Source organism: Sceloporus occidentalis, unplaced genomic scaffold (assembly GCF_023333645.1).
Source record: "Sceloporus occidentalis isolate IW3139 unplaced genomic scaffold, rSceOcc1.0.p SCAF_105, whole genome shotgun sequence".
In the NCBI taxonomy this organism is placed as follows: Eukaryota; Metazoa; Chordata; class Lepidosauria; order Squamata; family Phrynosomatidae; genus Sceloporus; species Sceloporus occidentalis.
Window position 1 is genome coordinate 2,792,234 of NW_028317085.1, and position 19,486 is coordinate 2,811,719.

General features: G+C 46.7%; 1 protein-coding gene across 1 annotated transcript in view; it reads left to right on the top strand.

The window, feature by feature from the left end:
* Positions 1-18,148: 18,148 nt before the first annotated feature.
* LOC149283402 (pecanex-like protein 2) overlaps positions 18,149-19,486 on the top strand; it is a 65,457-nt gene continuing 64,119 nt past the window's right edge. Inside the window, exon 1 of the mRNA XM_089497629.1 lies at positions 18,149-18,169. Within this exon, the coding sequence (XP_089353755.1) occupies positions 18,149-18,169 (21 nt within the window). The remainder of the gene's footprint in view (positions 18,170-19,486) is intronic.

A 19,486-nucleotide genomic window follows, 5' to 3' on the forward strand; every position in this document is an offset into this window, starting at 1 on the left:
TTAATGCTATGTTTGGTGGAAATATCCATTATTGCCTGTGCTAGTAGGCTTTTAGGTTAGCTGCCACTATTAATTAACTATCACTTAAACCAACTCCAGAAGTGGCTTTATTAGGGGTGATGCCAGACACTATTTCTTTCAACCCTTATAAACATGTATTATGTTATCTGTTAAGATAGTTATTGCTACTGTTTCCAACATAAAGATTTATGATTATGCATATCTTACACTGTATAAAAATGGGATAGTTAACATATCATATTAATAACAAAATAGCTACTTATTTTACAATTTAGGCACATTGATTCTTAACCCAGACATAGGGATTGTCTATAAATGAAATTGTGTTACATTACTCATGTATACACTGCTAGATATTATGTTGTTAGATTATATATACTGTAAAAATTTATTATCTGAATCTCCCAATGTCTTCCTACCTTTTCCGCCAACCGCTTCCATGAATCCTTTCCTACAGCTCGTTTCTTCTCTTGCCTCTTCTTTTTTTGTTTTCTTTCTTGGTCCACTTCACCCCAGTATTAGCTAGGCTGACCTGGCCTCATGGAGCACTTTCTGAAAACGGCAGAGCCTCTCTGCACACCCTCTCCCCGATTGAAGGAATGGGGGAGACGCTGTACACTTGGTGCACACTGTGCCTCTGCCCTTTTAAAAAGGTACTTTCTGTAGCAGAAATAATCTGAAGCCAATTAATTATAATCAGTGAGAGTGCTTACTTCAATGGTACAACTGTATTCTGTAATGTACAGTATGTATTAGACTTGTGCATTCAGATTGGTACAAATTGCTAATTTACAGAATTTTTACAAATTCAGCCAGTTGTAAGAAGGCACAACAACAAGGCCACATCCACCACAAAGTAAATAAAGCAAAATGCTCAGAATTTTCGTTTTGCATAGGTGGGGAAAGACATTTCTTGTGTATCCCCTGAGCCAATGAGGACTTTAATATTTAAAATAACTATGCCTATAATATATGAAACATCCATAATACATTGTAGTACTATTATATGGATCCCAGCTAACCTCATTTTATCATTCTTGCACTAGAACTTAATGGTTCAATATTATTTATTCTCTATGTATAAATAATCACCAGCCACAATCTAACTTCCTGCTGACATTTACATACCAAACAACTTTAACCCCTTCATTCCCCTATAGATCTACCACTACGTCTGTAAAACGCATCTAATGAAACACATATGGACGCACCGTTATGTCCTGACCTTCTTGCACAGGAGATCAGGCTGGCTTTCTGCTGCCCGATCTTCTGTAACAGCTTCCGGCGCAAACGGGTGATCGGGCATTCCGGAAGGTCATCAGAGGACAGGATATCCCCTGAAGGGTCAGTATAGACCCTGCTGGAATATCCGATCGCTCAGATGAGGCACAGACACCGGGATCACAGTGTGATAGCTGCAGGGGGATCGCAGGGAGGAGAGTGAGAAACCATGTCTCACCCCCCTCACATGCTGAAAGACAAATCAGCAAAAAAAAAAGAAAAAAGTGTTAGTGATTTTTTTAAAACAATATTTTTTTAATACAATAAATAATAATAATAAAAAACAATAAAGTAAGCTAAGTGATGTCATTGTGACATCACTGGCATTAATGAATAACCAGGATGAGGAAACCGCACACTCCAAGAGAACCCAGGTGCTTAACTGTGCCAGGATGGGCCAGTTCCCCAATAAATCCAATAGATAAATAACAGCTCCAGGCACTCAAGAGTTCCAACGTCAGGCAGATTTATTGAGACAAAGAACAACGTTTCAACCTCATAATAAGGTCTTTTTCACTGGCATTAACCCCTTCAATCCCAGGGCTTTTTGGTACCTCAAAGCCCAGAGCAATTTTGCCATTTTTGGGGTATCTCGGTTTAGCGATGATTCTCTTTTCCTGTGAATAGTGTACCCATGTAAACTATATATTGTTTTTTCAAGGAGAGATAGAGCTTTCGTTTGATACCATAGTTGGATGATTAGCTGAAAATTTAGAATGAGAAATTTAGTAAAAACTAGCGAAGATTAGAAATATAAACTAATTTTTTTTTACATTTTCCCTCTGAATCCTCACAAAATTAGGTAAAGTGATGGAAAATCCCCTCCAAGTTTATTAATTCAGGTGTCCTGATTTCAGAAATACCTAATTTATATAGATTTTCCAGACTTTCCCAGCACCAGGGAGCATACTATTAGGTGTACAATTTTGTATAATTTTTTATGCCTATGGCTTAACGGGTTTGGGGGTTGTGAACGGGGGCAGGAGGGTTATACTGGCTAGATGTTATGCTAGGGCAATGGGAAGTAAGGTTTTTTAATAATTTTTTTATTATCCTTTTTTATATATATATATATATTTTTTTTTAATTTTCATTTTTTTACATTTTTTGTTTATTTTTTATATATTTTTTTTTTTTACACAGAAATGGTTAGAGGTCCTCCTAGGGACCTCCTTAACATGCCAGTGATGTCACAATGACATCACAGCTGACATTATAAACGACAGCCTGGTCTCCCATGCAGCGGCAGGGATGTGTCCCTGACGCTGCACGAAGGGCTGGACGTACCGGGACGTCCATAGGGGTTTCTTAGTGGGCGTTTTTTGGACGTCCTGGTACGTCTATAGGGGATTGAAGGGGTTAATAACATGTTCAAGAGGTCCCTAAGAGGACCTCTAAGTCTAAAGATACTGCACTAATAACAATAAGTGCAATTTAAAAAATAAATACAGGGGGCGTGTCTGACCGCCGAGGAAGATGGCCGCATGATTTGACTGCTCCGCCGCCGCTCGCACATTTTTATTGCATTATTGCTCCGAATCTGCCATGGGCCGCTCACGGAAGGTTGCCACCGACCCCTCCACCCCGGGTGAGCGTTCCCGGTCGACCTCGGCGTCCTTGAGGGAATATTTCCGGACCCCTGCGGATTTGGCCTCGCAGGCCCCGGACGACCATGAGGCTGCATCGCCTGCCAGTTCCTCCTCTGTGGATGACTCGGCCTCTGCGGCTCGACCGCTCTCTTCATCTCATCCTCCGGAGGTTCTGCAGCTCTTCTCCTCCGCACCCTGGAAGTCAGACTTCTCCTTGCTCATCACGGAGTTAAAACAGGTGGTGCGTGATGAAGTTTCGGCTCTTCGCTCTGACTTGTCTTCGCTGGAACAGAGGGTCCTGGCCCTAGAGGACTCCTCTTCCCGCCATCTCCGCGCCACGACAAATGCTCAGCAGGCGAGTGACCGCCACACGGCTTACCTGCGAGAGCTTCGTCGTCGTGTAGAGGACCTAGACAACCGGGGCCGCCGGCAGAATATCCGTGTCCGCGGGGTGCCTGAGTCGGACACCCCTGAAGACATCCTGGCGATACTTACCGAGCTGTTCAACGGTCTCCTGAACCGGTCGCCTGATACTCCAGTGCCGATAGACAGGGCACACCGTGCTCTTCGTCCTAGAGGCGGACCAGGAGCGCTGCCGAGGGATATCATTTGCCACCTTTCTGACTTTCGCCTGAAGGAAGCCATAATGGCTAAAGCACGGGACCTTGGCACCTGGCCGCTGCAAGGTCACCAGATATCCTTCTTTCAGGACCTGTCGGACCTTACCCTGCAGGCGCGGCGGGCCCTGGCACCGTTGACGTCCGAATTACGGAGGCTCCAGATCCCGTACCGTTGGGGTCATCCCTTCGCCCTCGTGATCAGGTTTGACAACCGGTCCCTTACCATCAGACACCATCACGACGTCCCTACTGTTCTCCAACACCTTGGCATGCCAGACCTGCAGATCTCGGACTGGGTCGACTTGGATGCGGCCCTCGGTGCGACCTTGCTCCCCCGACCGCGACCTCAACGGCCTCCTCGCCCTGATCCCACACGACGGAACTCCCCTCGCGGTGCTCCCGCTCCCATTCCCATCTCTCGCCGCCTGGGCGCCATAGAGGAATAGGTGGTCGTGAGTAACTCTGTTTATTTGTAAACGCTGCGACCTTATACATCACGCTGCATACCTCGCACCGCGACTACAAGTGTTCCGGACGGATCCGCTGCTGTTATCATGGTTACTCTCTCACCTGCGTAACTACTCTTCACTGGACTGCCGTTCGCTGCTGGCCGTTACTGCTAGTTAGCATGTTAGTTATGTGTACGCTCTCCATTACGTACTTTGTTTTGCGGAGTTTCGTGCCGGCCTGGCGTTCTATGTTGTTTCGCTGGTATGCGGTCTGTGCTGTTTCCCTGGTATACCCTTATATTATTTTTTTTTTGTTTTTGTTTTTGTTTTTGTTTGTTTGTTTTTTGTGTGGCATTTGGGTCTCTATCTTGCCACCTGGTGGCTGCTGCCGTGCATGGTTTCTCTTGCGCGCCGCCCCGCTGCTGCGACGCTTGCTCTTTGTGGCGGACCACACTCACTTCTGCACCATCACACTTCTACACCTCTGTCCCATCATTATACTTTTGCACACATAGGTTGTTTTTTTTTTTTTTTTTTGTGTTTTGTGGCATCTGAATCTCCATCTTGCCGCCGCGTGGCTGCGGCCCACGCTCACTTCTGCACCATCACATTTCTCTGCATCTGGCCCATCATTATACTTTTTCGCACATGGGTTTGGGGATTATTTATTTATTTATTTATTTATTTTTATTTATTTTTTTTTGTTTTATAGCGACCCACGTTCACTGATACACCACCACACTTTTCCGCATTCGTCACATTACTATGTCTCTTCACATATGGGTGTCGCTGTTCGTTATATGGCCTTATTGTATTGTTGTGTTCTTGGGGGTTTTTTGTTTTTTTTTGTTTTTTTTTTCTCTTCTTTTATTTGTGTTGCCTGGTTTTGTGTATGCTGTCTTGGTTGGAGGTACTCGGGGCTCTGCGGTCTCTTCAGCACATTACACCTCCTGTTTGATTGTATTTCACCCATGGGCTGTTGTACTTCTCCGCGTCTGTCTCATCCTACGGACGCATGGTTTCTTCCTACGTATGGGTTTGGTTTTATCGGCGGTAGCGGCATGGCCGCACTTCTGCACTCTTACACGCTACTTCACACCCGTCTGTTTGCCGCTATCCGTTTGTATTCTATTGTATATTGTGCTTCTACTATCTACTGCTGTGTGTATCACAACGGATGCATGGTTTATTCCTGTATATGGGGTTTTACCTTCTTACTTGTACCAGCGTGGACACGCTTGTGTATCATTCCTCACTACTTCACACCCGTCTGTTTGCCGATATCCGTTTGTATTCTCTGGTATACTGTGCTTCTATTATCTAACGGTGTGTGTATCGCAACTGGCGCATGGTTTCTTCCTATTTATGGGGGGTTTTGCCTTCCTATTTGTGCCAGTGTGGATACGCTTGTGCACTGTTACACACTACTTCACACCTCGTCTGTTTGCCGGTATCTGTTTGTACTCTCTGGTGTATTGCGCTTCTACTATCTACCGATGTGTGTATCACGGCGGGCGCATGGTTTATTTCTATCTCTGGGGGTTTTGCCTTCCTACCTGTAACAGCATGGACTCACTTGTGCACCATTACCACTTACTTCACACTCGTCTGTTTGCCGATGTCCGTTGGTGTTCTCTAGTATATTGTGCTTCTGCTATCTACCGATGTGTGTATCGCAACGGACGCATGGTTTATTCCTATATATGGGGTTTTACCTTCCTACTTGTAACAGCGTGGACACCCTTGTGCACCATTCTGTGCTACTTCACACCCGTCTGTTTGCAGTTATCCGTTTGTATTCTATGGTATATTGTGTTTCTCCTATCTAACGGTGTGTGTATCACAACAGACGCATGGTTTATTCCTCTAAATGGGGTTTTGCCTTCTTACTTGTAGCAGCGTGGACACGCCTGTGCACCATTCCACACAACTTCACACAGCCCCTTTTTTTTTTTTTTTTTTTTTTTCTCTTTCTTTTCGCCTTTATCACTTTTGTGATGTTTGGTCGTCTTTTGTTGGAGCGCCCTTTCACTGTTGCTGCTCTCCTATTTTGATTTTTTCTCACTCTGTGTTCTTTTGCACTGCGAGCGGCGGCTCGCGCTTGACTGTTTCTTCTTACGGTTCTTGTTTGTCCTTGATTGCGGCTCTACCCAATCGGTTGTGGTAGACCCTTCCCCTACACAGTGACGCCATTGGTTGCCAGGCAGTGGTCCCTGGCAGGCGTAGTTTGTGTCTACTTTGTCCCTTTCCTCTCCCTTTCCCCCTCGTTGCTGTTCCCTTCCTCTCCCTACGGGCCTTGTCCTCATTCTTCTCCCTCTCCCTTCTTTTAGCCCCTCCTCCTCTCCCCCCCCTTATTTATTTATTTATTTATTTTTTTTTAATTTTTTTTTCCCTCCTTCTCTCTCTCTCTCTTCTTTTCGTACTTCCTCTCTTCTTTTTCTTGCTTTGCTCCTCTTTCCGCTATGTCGACTCCGGCGCCTGGCGAGCTGACTCTTCTCTCTATTAACGCCCGTGGTCTGAACACTCCTGAGAAACGTTCAACCCTTTTTCGGGAGCTCAAAAAGCAACGAGCTGATATCGCGTTTGTGCAGGAAACTCACTTTTTTGGGCCTAAGGCTCCCAGGCTTCACAACCGGCTCTTTCCTACCGTGTATCTGAGTAACAACCCTCTCGCTAAAACTAAAGGGGTGGCGATGCTTTTTTCCAGTCGGATTCCTTTCCAGGAACTGGATTCTCGGGTGGATCCGGAGGGGCGGTTCTTGTTCGTGAAAGGCACGATTTTGCAACAGGTCTACACCTTTGCCAACGTTTATCTGCCTAATCGGGGGCAACATCTCGCCCTGCGTGCCGTTCTTCGTGAGCTTGATGGCTTTCAGGAGGGGTTGCTGATCCTTGGGGGAGACTTTAATGTGGCTTTGCACCCTGCCTTTGACACCTCCACGGGCTGCACGAGGACTCCTCGTCATGTCACGAAGAGAATTGCCTCTCTTCTCACAGATCGCAAACTGGTTGACTGTTGGAGGGCTCTCCACCCTGCTGACCGTGATTATACCTTTTTCTCCACGCCCCATCGCTCCTACTCCCGTATTGATTACTTTTTCCTCCCCTGTCACTTCGCACCACTTTTGCGCCGGTCCACTATCGGGATCTCTACTTGGTCCGATCACGCTCCCCTCTCCATCTCCTTAGCTTCTCCTCTGACCCGTCCCTCCATGCGTTCCTGGCGCCTTAACGAGTCCATTCTCTCTGATGCGGCGTTTTGCGCTGACACTTCTCAGGTCCTTGAAAATTTCTTTAAGGACAACCTGACCCCCGAGACCCCCAGGCTGACTGTCTGGGAGGCTCACAAATGTGTGGTCAGGGGACACTTCATTAGTGCCTGCTCTCTGCGAAGGCGCCGCGAGACGGAGCGGGTAGAGGGACTCTACCAGCAAATAGCTCTGGCTGAACAGGCACACAAATCCTCTCTGTCTAGTGTTGATCTTCAGCTCCTTTTATCCCTGCGCAGCGACCTGGCCACTCTTCTCAACTCTAACATGCAGCGCTCCTTTCTGAAATCCAGGGCCTTGTTCTATGAACATGCCAATAAGACGGGTAAATACTTGGCCCGTGCGCTTCGTGTGGGTCGGAGATCCACGTATGTCTCCAAACTCCGCTCTCCTGATGGCCTCTCCCGCTCTCTGCCCTCGGATATCACCAACTGCTTTCGGGATTACTATGAGGGGTTGTACAGCCTCCGATCTGCTGCGCCCTCCCAGCCCCCGCTGGGGGTCTCGCCAGACCTTCATTCATATCTAGATAGGACGATCGGTAGGAAATTGACAGTTGACGAGGCTGCCCTTCTTGACGCTCCGATCTCTTTACCGGAGGTTGTCCTGGCCCTTAAATCCTCTAAGTCTGGGAAATGTCCCGGCCCTGATGGGCTCTCCTTGAGATACTACTCGGTGTTCCGTGAGCTTTTGGGTCCCCACTTTGTAGAGGCTTTCAACTCCATCTTGGATGGTGGTCGCATCCACGAACACACTCTGGCGGCTTCGATAGCCCTGGTGCCCAAGGAGGGTAAGGATCCTGAGCTGTGTGGCAGCTATCGTCCCATTTCTTTGCTGAATGTGGACCTGAAGCTTTTCGCGAAGATTCTGGCCAATCGGTTGAAGCCTTTAATGTCTTTTTTGGTCCATCCTGACCAAACTGGCTTCGTGCCTGGCCGGGAGGCTCGAGACAGCACTATCAGGGCCTTGAGCCTTATGCACTATGCAAAGCATACCTCCGCTCCGACTCTGCTGTTATCCACCGACGCGGAAAAGGCCTTCGATAGGGTGGACTGGTCCTTCTTGCTGTCCACCCTGTCCCATATGGGTTTTGGCCCTGGCCTGCTCGCCTGGATAGGGTCTTTGTATACCACTCCTTCGGCTCGTGTCCGTGTCAATGGTTCCCTCTCCGATCCCTTCTATATCCGGAATGGGACTCGACAGGGATGCCCGCTTTCCCCGCTTCTCTTCGTGCTTGCTCTGGAGCCGTTCCTTCAGGCCGTCAGGATGAACCCGGATATCAGCGGGCTTCAGGTTGGGAGGACTCATCATAAGGTTCTTGGCTACGCTGACGACCTTTTGTTTGTTGTCACCCGGCCCACCATCACCCTCCCCAATCTTCTCCGGGAATTTTCGGTCTATGGTAAGCTTACCAACTTCAAAATCAATGCCTCCAAATCAGAGATCCTCAACATAAATTTGCCCCCTGCTGTTGCTTCTCCTCTGAAATCCTCGTTTCCCTTCTCTTGGTGCTGCCCCAAGCTTAAATACCTGGGTGTGTGGCTATCTCCCGACTTCACCCAGCTCTTTTCGTATAACTTCGTGCCTCTGCTGACTGTTATTCAAGCTGATCTCCGGTCGTGGAAGCGGCTAACAATCTCCTGGGTTGGCAGGATAAATACGATTAAAATGAATGTCATGCCCCGTGTTTTATATCTCTTTCAGACCCTCCCTATTGCTATCCCGTCTTCCTTCTTCGCTTCCCTCCGAACGGCTTTCATGCGGTTTGTGTGGAACTCGCGGACCCCCCGGATCCGCTTCACTACTCTGATTTTGCCTAAGCCCCTGGGTGGGCTGGCCTTGCCTTGTCCGCGCTCTTATTATAGGGCCTGCCACCTGCTCCGAGTGTTGGAGTGGTATCACCTCCCGGGCCATAAGCAATGGGTTGAGGTTGAGTCTACCCTGCTGGGTTTTCCTGCGAGGGTTCTGCCCTGGCTTTCCATTCCGACGGCTCGTTGTGCGGCGCTGCCCCACCCTTTTATTCATGCTACCTGGAAGGAGTGGCTTTCCATTCTATGGAAGTCCCGGCTGTCTTCTATCCCCTCCCCATTGACTCCTGTTCGGGATAATCCTGATTTTCCACCTGGGGTGGGTGCCACCCTCTTCCCCTCGTCTCCTCCTGCGCGGAGGTCTGACATGCGCTATTTTGTGACTGCAGGGGGTCTTAAGCCGTTGGGTCAGCTTGCTACCCGCTCGCCTCCCTCTTTCACTGATGTCTTCCACTATGCACAGCTGCACAGCTTCTTTCGCTCCTTGACTCCTCAGCACAATGTGTTGCGTGCCCTCACGCGGTTTGAGGACCTTTGCGCTGCGCCCTCACTTCCTGCCCACGGTATCTCGCGTCTCTATGGCCTGCTCCTTGAGGCCTCCTACCCTGACCACCCCCCGTTTATGGGGCGGTGGGAGTCTGAGCTTCAGATTGTTCTCTCTTCTGAGCAATGGGGGAAAATCTGTGACCTTACCCGCCACTGCTCCAGGAGTAACAGGGATCAAGAGATGGCTTATAAATTGCTTGCCCGTTGGTACCGGCCCCCCTCTGTCACGTCCAGATATCATCCTGACATTCCGAACAAGTGCTGGAGGTGTGATGCTGCCCCGGGCTCTCTTCTGCACTTGTGGTGGCACTGTCCCCGCATCGTTCCTTTCTGGGAATCTATTCATCGCCAGCTGGCTCATTTTACTGATAGAGAAATCCCATTTACGCCTGAATTTTTTCTTCTCCATCACATTCCGTACTCGGCGTCCTGGTTCCGGAAGTCGGTTGTCCGTCACCTCCTCACGGCTGCTAAGGCATTGGTCCCCCTGCACTGGGGTGATCCTGCTCCCCCTACTACCAAGGAGTGGATCCTTCGGGTGGAACAGATACGGGTGTTGGAGGAGTTGTCCCTTTTGGCCACGGGGGCTGCTGAGAGGTATCAGAAAATGTGGTTCTATTGGCTGGACTTTATGTCTGGCCCCCTGGTTCGCTCTCTGCTTACCTGAATCCGCTACGTTTGCTGTCTCGCCACTTCTCCTGGATTCCCCCTCCTTTTCTTTCCTCTTTCTTTCTCTCCCCTTTTCCTAACCCCCTCCCTTTTTTAATTTTATTTTTTATTTTTTTTTCCCCTCCTTCCCACTCCTTATCCTTCCTACCCCTCCCCTCTGTGTCACTGTTGCTCCGTGATCAGGTTTCCCGGTCTCGTGGTGCCACGACCATTGCTCTCCTCTTCTGAGTCCTTTCCTATGTGCTACTGGGTTCCTTCTTTCTCACGCGCTTGACCAGCTGGTCCTGGACCTTGTCTCATGGTCCGCTTGTTTTGTTTCCACGACCCTGCGGATGCTGCCTTCATTTTCCTACTTTCGCCCATCTGCCTCACACACGTTACACTACTACATGGTGTCCACCTGCTCTGCTGTTCTGGAACCTGTGTTAACGTTCGCCTGTGTGCTTTTGGGTTCATTCATGCTGTACCCTCTTTTTGAGGGACATGTGCCTGGTCCCTTGTTTTGTTAGTTTTACATATGTCATTCTGTGTGATATTGCTCTTGCATTTCATCGTGGCCCGTCTTTTGTTCTGTGACGGCATGCTGGGTACCACTCCTGTAACCTACTGTGATGCTACCTGTGTCCCCCCCCCCCCTTTTTTACTTTCTGTATCCCTCCCTCGACTGTTTGAAAAACAATAAAATTTGATTTACCCTTAAAAAATAAATACAAAAAATTATAAAAAAGATAATAATAAAAAAAACCTTACATCCCATTTCCCTAACACAACATCTAAAAGGTATAACCCTCCTGCCCCCGTTCACAACCCACAAAATTTTTAAGTCATAAGTATAAAAAATACTACCCTATAGGGTACTATATGTAAGGGATGGATATGGCCCTCTAGAAAAGAAAAAGAGCCCGGGCATTGTCAGCTTTACAGAAATATATACTTTTGTGGATATTTTTGGTTTATTTGTTTAGAGTTGCATAATAATGTACACCTTATAGTATGTTCCCTATAAGTGCTGGGAAAGTATGGAAATTCGATATAAATTAAGTATTTGTGAAATCAAGATACCTGAATTGATAAACTTGGAGGGGATTTTCCTTCACTTTACCTAATTTTGTGTGGATTCAGAGGAGAAAATATATTTAAAAAAAATGAGGGTTTTTTCTAAGTTTTGCTAGTTTTTACTAAATTTCTCATCCTAAATTTTCAGCTAATTATCCAACTATGGTATCAAAAGAAAGCTCTATCTCTTCTTGAAAAAAACAATAAGTTTATGGGTACACTATTCACAGGAAAGAATAATCGCTGAACCAACATACCGCAAAAATGGCGAAATTGGGACTGAAGGGGTTAAAGTGGGGAATATAAGTGGCAAACATTTAGTATAGTATTTAATAACAAGTGCTTTTGGTAAAAAAAATAAATAACAAAACTGGTTAGTTTTTAATGTTACTCTGTGACATATTTGTATTTACATTTAGATAACAAGGATACCCACCCAGCAGCTGAGAACACCCTGCTGTATTTACTATTGTGGGCAGACCCAGAAAGTTTAACTTTGTGCAGGTGTATTTCAATTAACCTGCTGCTTTCCACAAACAAAATTAAAATGATTTAACCCCTTAAGAACAGGCTGTTTTTTTCTTCTATCATTTGTCACCAAGGCTGTTTTAACACTTTTGCAGTGCTCTTGTTTAGCTGTAATTTTCCTCTCTCTCATTTAGTATACACACACAAGTTTTTTTCTCAGAACAAGACAGGCTTTTTTTTTTAGATAACATTTTTTTTTATTTTGATCATATCATCTAATTTCCTATAAAATAAATATGCTGAAAAATTGAAAAAAACGCTTTTTCTCACTTTTACTTTTTTTTATTTATCTACAAAAGCTAATAAAAAATGTGCTAAATAGATTCTATTTGCCATACCCAATGTTTTTATGTATTTTTGCTTTTATAGGGCAATAAATACAAGTAGCATTGTGTCCCCATGTGCTATTTGGGAGACCTTTGAAGCTGGCCAATTCAATTTACCTAAATCAAACCGTATATTTTTGAAAACTAGAAACCAAAGGTATTTCAAATGCTGGGATTTTACCCCTTCCATGCACACATTTTACCTCTAGCCTTTGCAAGTAATATTTTTTTATTGCAAGTGGTAGTAATTGTACTTGGAATACATTTTTGTTCCTGGTATATGTCACTGTCAAACAATAACCCCATGTGTGTTCAGCAACATCCCCTGAGCACAGTGATACAACCCATGCATAGGTTTGTTGGGTTGTTTTGGAGGTGAAACACCACGTTTGGGAAGTGCATATTTTTCAACTTGGAACTTTGACATTTGGTGCTTCTGCCCCCATGTCCTAATTGGGCCATCTTTGAAGCTGACCAGCTCAATTTACCCAATTAAACCATATATTTTTTTAAACAAGACACCCCAGGGTATTTCAAGTGCTAGTATTTTAGCTCTTTACATGCACTAATTCTACCACCAGCCTTTGTGAAATTTCGTGGTAGTCATTTTTGTGTGTGTTGTAACACACATTGTACTTCATGTATGAATTTGTAGGTCCTTGTGTATGTCACTGTCAAACAGCACCTCAATATGTGTTCAGCAACATCCCCTGAGTACAGTGATACCACCCATGCATGGATTTGTTGGGTTGTTTGGAGGGCTAACATTTGGCCACATTTAGGAAGGGTGCATTTTCAGTTTAGCAGTTTTACCATCTAGTCATCCAGCCCCCATGTCCTATTTTGGACATCTTTGAACCAGGCCAATTCAGTTTACCCCATCAAACCATATTTTCTGACACCCAGGATATTTCAATTGGTGGTACTTTAACTTTTTCCATGCACAAATTCCACCACCAGCCTTTGTCAAATCTTGTGGTATTGTCTGTATGTTTCACACACATTGTACTTTAGATATGAATTTACAGCCCTTAGTATATGTTACTGTCAAACAACACCCCAGTATGTGTTCAGCAATATCCCCTGAGTACAGTGATATCACTCATGCATGTTGGGCTTTTGGGGGGCTAAAAGGCCTCAGTTGGGAAGTGTGCGGTTTTTTTTTTTAAAAAAAAGTACATCTGGTCAGTCTGTGCCTATGCCCTATTTGGGACATTTTTGAACCTGGCCAATTCAATTTTCCCCATCAAACCATACATTTTTTTAAATTAGATATCCCCTGGTTGTTTGAAATGCTAGTATATTAACTCTTTCCATACCAGGATTTTTGTGAAGATACAACGCTAATCATAAAAATAAACTTTGCATAGGTGTCACGGCACAGCGTACAGAGGAGACACCGAAGTCAGGTAGGACTGGCAAAGGATGGTCCAGAGAGCAGTGGTCAGGATACCGGAGAGCAGGAACGTCGTGGGAATAGCCGAGATCAGGATACCGGAGAGCAGGATAGTCGTGGAATAAGCCAAGGTCAGGATACCGGAGAGCAGGATAGTCGTGGAATAAGCCGAGGTCAAATAACAGGTAACAACAGGAACGTGTACTGGGAAGGCACTACCGAGATAGGCACGACCATCAGAAGGCAATGTCAGAGTGTTAGAGCGTCTCTTAAATAGGCCCAGGAGTTAGGCACTAATTAGCGATTTCCCGCCAATATTTTCAAACTGCCGATACGTCACTTCCTGCGCGGCTATCTTGTGTGTGGCGATCACGTAATCTCCCAATATAGGTTGATGTAGTATCTGAAGAAGAACATGTCTGGACACCAGAACAGGACCTGTCCTCCGGCTGAAGCTGCTGGGAACGCAGCGTGGATGAGGTAGGTCCTCCCTGTAGTAGCAGCGGCTGCCTCCGCTGTGCAGAAGCGGGGGGTCTCCCCCTTCTTCGCGGCGGCTGCGTCTGCTGTGCAGAAGTGGGGGGTATCCCCCTTCTGCGCGGTGGCTGCATCTGCTGTGAGGAGGCAGGGAGTCCTCTCCCTTGTAGCGGCTGTGGTTGCCGTTCTGAGGCGGGGGGTCTCCCCCTACCTCGCGGCGGCTGCTGCTGTCGCTCCGAAGCGGGGGGGTCTCCCTCTTCTTCGCGGCAGCTGCGGCTGCTGGACCGAAGCGGGGGGTCTCCCCCACCTCGCGACGGCTGCCGACCAGGGGAACCGGAGGATCTCCCTGCCGGTTGCGTGACAGTACCCCTCCTCAAACGGGCGACCTCAGGGCGACCCCTGCCACATAAGTTAGGTGCTGTTCTCCAACAGTGGGGCCGATTGGGCCCAGAACAGCCACACAAACCACTCAGACCCAGACCAGTCCAAGTGTCGGCCAAATGAATTTACTCCCATTTGCAAGAATCTTTTTGGCAACAACGGGTTTTCCCTTTTGTACCCATCGTGATTTAGAGTTACCTACAATGGTCAAACCAAAATGCTTGATAGTCTAATCCAAGCGGAATCCTTTGTATCTTCTCTTGATTTCCAACTAGACAAAGTACCAACACTTACCACCAACTCATGACTGTGCTGCCAGTCATTCTTCAGATCCACCACTCTGCCGCCTGGATAGATTACCTTGTCCCATCTCCTGATATATTTCCCATATTACTCACAGACCATGCCCCTATCTCCACTACATTGTAAGCCAGGCTGTCTCCTCTACAGCCACCACAGTGGAGATTTCCAGCTAATTTATATAGTAACATGAATTTCAAGGCTTATCTTACTACATCTTCGTGGGCCATATGGATGACCCCCTTTTACTATAGAACTCATCCAAGGTAGTTATTAGGGGCCATATCATATGTTATACTGCAGCCAAATACAGAACGGGAAAAGCCAAATACAATTCTTTAATCCAGGAAGTTTCTGACAGCCAAAATGATTATTTCCAACATGGGGATGCTAACGCTAAAATGGGATATAGATATATATATATTTATATATAATTATCTGCTTGGAATTTGAATGAGCTATGACAGGTAGCAAAATGATGGACATTGTTTGCTGTTGCGGCCCCAATCTGGAAGGAATGCCCTCAAGTGACCCCGCAGGAATCCCCAACGCTACCAACGCCTTATGAAAAACACTCAGAAACTGAAAATGAAACAAGAAGGACCCGTCCTGGTGCACCAGACGTGGGCCTCCAAACACCGGGCGAACCAACAAAAATTCCTGCACCACCGACACCGGGCAACTGATCGAGCCCGCCATATGACCCAGCTGGATCCAAGCACCCTTTCCCAGCATATAAGTCTTAGACCGACGAATGCAAAAATGCAAGGCCCTGGAATTGAATTCAACGTCTGCCAAAACACCCGCTTACCCGCTAACCAATTCACTGATCCGCATAGCCCCAAAAAACGCCAACCCAAACGCCGCCCGAAACAAGCGAACCTCAAAATCCGAAATACACAGTGACCCCAGAACCCCAAACACCCGGGCCAGCCAACACCAGTCTCCTAATATCCCTAGAGACCATACCCTGTCGCCACTTTCACGGCTCTGCTGCATAAGAAAATCCTTAGTAAAATCCGTCAACCCCATCAACTTGCACAGAAAACTAAGGCCCGACAGGCGAGCGGATGCCGCCGACAGGGAAACCTCCGGCCGATTCCCACCTGCACAAGTGGGAAAGCAAACCGCAAACCCGAGCCGCGTGAGAAGGGAAACCACCACCGTCCCCTACAAACCCAGCCCACTCATCCCACACCTTACCATACCTCCCCCAAGTGGCCTTGGACACCAAACCTCGGATCCACTGTGTCACTCCTCCAACCCAAGGGCCCAGAATTCCACGTGACCCCTTCCTCATCTGCATAAGGTGCTGTAGCTCTAAACTCCGCCCACTGAAAGCGAGAAAGAGCATCAGCCGTCACGTTTTTAACACCAGGTATATGCACTGCTCTACAGGTCACGTTCAGACCCAAACACCGGGGGGAAAACATGACCCGTCTATGCTTAAGAAGGTCCCCAACAACTCGACCGCCACCAGTATGGGAAAAAGCTCCAGGAAATCCCCGAATCCACCCTCGGCATACCACCGCATGCCCAAGATAGCCCCAAAACCCACCGACCCGGCAGAATCCTTACAAAGATGCAGCTGGGCATACGAAACCTCAGGCACATGCCAATTCAACCGACCATTGCAGCCAAATCATCCCGCAGGGGACGGGTGAGCCGTATAAAATGACGAGGCCTAAACACACCCGCAGTTGCTGCAGCCAGCCGCCGACTAAAGACCCAACCCATAGGCAAAATCTGACAAAATTGAACTTCCCCAGCAGTGACTGCAGCTGGATCTTCTGCATGCCCCTTACCCTGGCAACAAAACCCTTCAAATCCACCAGATTATCTGCAGGCAAGCGACACTCCACAGAATCAATCTCGATTCCAAGAAAGCTAAGGTATGTAGTCGGCCCTTCCGTCCTATCAGGAGCAAGGGGCACCCCAAAACACCACATCACACCCTGCACCGTTTGCAAGAGGTGAAGTCCCCAGAGCCGCCAGTGCCAATACGCAAAAAATTATCCAGCCATACCCGCCTCCTCCCGCACCACCCACTCCAAAAAGATGCTAAAGCACTTAAAATAAAAACAAGATATCAAGCAACCCATAGGGAGGCTCATATCAACATAAAGTTGACCCTCAGATTGGCACCCCAGTAAATGATGATAGCTCGGGTGAACCAGAAGCAGGCGAAAAGCTGCCTTGATATCCATTTTCGCCAGCAGGGCTCCCCAACCCGCTGCTCGAACCATCCAAACTGCCTTATCAAATGACACATACTCAACTCTACACAACTCAGCTGAAATACCGCCATTAACTGAAAACCCCTGGGGTACGACAAATGACGAATTAACCGAAATTTGCCCAGCTCCTTCTTAGGAACCCTCCCAAGTGGAAACTTCCTTTCCGTGTTTAATAGGCAGTGCTGGTACTTTGAGGTCTGCAACTTGGTTTCATGCAGAAAATGGTGCACTCAGACTGGGTTCCATTAGGGTGTGAATCCCTATGTGTGTTAGTGTGAGTGTCAGGGTTGTGTGTTAGTGTGTGTCTCTCTTAGTGTGAGGATCAAGGTGTGTGTTAATGTCTGGTTGTGTGGGTGTGTTAGTATGCTTGCATCTTAGTGTGAATGTCTCTATGTGTGTGACTGTGTTACTCGGTTTCAGGGCACGCTTGTGTGATGGTGTGAGTGTCAGTGCCTTTGTGTGTGTCAATGTCTGGTTGTGTTTCTGTCTGTCAGTATCTGTGGGTCCTGGGAGCTAATACGTTAGATTGATATAACATCAATATATACAGTTTTATATTATACTTATACCATAAGTTGGGCAATTAACGTTCAGTGAGTTAGGATAAATGTTATAGGACTCTTCCCTGTTTCTAACAGATGTAGACAGACTGGCTGCAACTCCTTGGGATTTTAAAAATTATCCAATTAACCATGACTAGTTTTTCATTCACAGTACATGAAAGCTATAAACTGCTGTTAACTATAATCCAGACAACATCAATCAAGTATATTGGGTACCTATGATGAATGTAACAGAACCTGGATTTCTAGAGGTTGCTTGTTGGGGAGCAGTAAGCATGTGTTTCATAAGTGATGTCAGGGAAGTCCACGATCACATCCGAATGATGAGGGCACTTTTTTGCACCAAATGATGATGACGTAAAAAACCCTGCATCACTGTGAATTATTGGGGAGGAGTTAGGGTGTAATGGGGCTGATCTCCACTAGATCGGCGGACATCCCGAGCTCCATTCTCTGCTGCATTCCCGAGCTAGGAGGGCGGGTGCTCTGTCACTGCGGCAATAATGACTTTTCAGGTACTTCGGCTGCTCAGACAGGGCATGTGGGCGGCATTAACCGGAGGATGGTTTCACGATCCCGAGGAGAGCCAGTTTAATAATATCTGCCATTTGTATTTATGGTTATTCCTGCTATCGATGCCTCTCATGATGCACCTGGTAAGTGTCCTTAGTTTTCTGTGCGCGTTCCCGTGACGCGGCTTGCGGGACATTCGTGCGCTGAGGTATTCCGCAGTTCATTGTAGACACGGAAAGGCTGTCTTGATTCCCATTAACTTTGCTTAGAGAGTTGGTTTTTTTGTTCCATTATATTCAAAGTAAACAAATGAAAGAACTCAGCTTTTCACAGTTGGAGGCTTTTTTATTATTATTGTTACACCAGTGCTGCAAATAACATTATGTCCTAGGTTACATTCTTTAACTATCACATTCAGTGCCTCTCAACCTGTGAGTAAACTTACCCCTTGGGGTGTTTCTAAAGGGTCCAGGGTAGTATGAAATGGTTCTGAGGGCCTATTATTAAGCACTTGGTACAAGTGTGAAATGCGTAAGGTATTTTAATTGACCAGGTTTTAATTTTTTCTTTTAAACAATACTTGTTTGCCGGTATGGTTTGCCAAATCCTTTTTTCTGTGTTTCGCATGTTGATTGCGGTTTGAACACCACCAGCTGACCCGTTTTGTTGCCAGTTTTGCAAATAAGTTATGAGGGCAGAGGTGGCCTGGCCTGGCAGGGGAGCAATTGCCTCCTCGGCCATTCCAAGATTCTTCAACAAGGGCCGGTTTGTCCCCACAGTGTGTAATATCATGAGTGTATTAGTGTGAGTGTGTGTCATAGTGTAAGTATGTGTGTTAGCGTGAGTGTACAAGTGCATATGTTAGAGGGTGGGGGGCAAGGGCCAGAAATTGTCAGCTGTCTCTTGTATGAGATGTTGTTTACCGATGAAAAATGTGTATTGGGATGGTTGGAAAAAACAGGTACTGAGGTTGCTTGTGTAGAAAAACATCACCAAGGTGTTGCTCATTGGATTTGATGGATTTCTTATAGATACAAAATTTTCCTGAGATATTAGTCTCAGAACTGGGAGAGCCTGTGTGGGCTGGAGCACACGAGCTGGCTTATTACTAATTGGAGTGTGAATGTGTGTCAAGGTGGGTAAGAATTCTGATGTTTCCTAAGCCTCTCCTAGGCATGCTTGGATGTAGGGGCAACAGGGACCGCTCTGAGAAAGATGGAGGCATGATCCGCAATTTCAAGAAGGAGGTAGAGTTGAGCAAGGTCATATAATGTCATGTTGCATGGCCCCATGGTAGTAATGCGAGCTGCACTGAAGACAGGCTGAGGCTTCGGAGGGTGAGTTGCGTGTGTGTGGGTATGATAGTATGTGTGTACCTGGGTATGTTAGAATGTGTGTTTATGTTATTGTGTTTGTACCTTACTTTGTTTGCGTGCATATATGTTGAGTCTGAGTGTCTG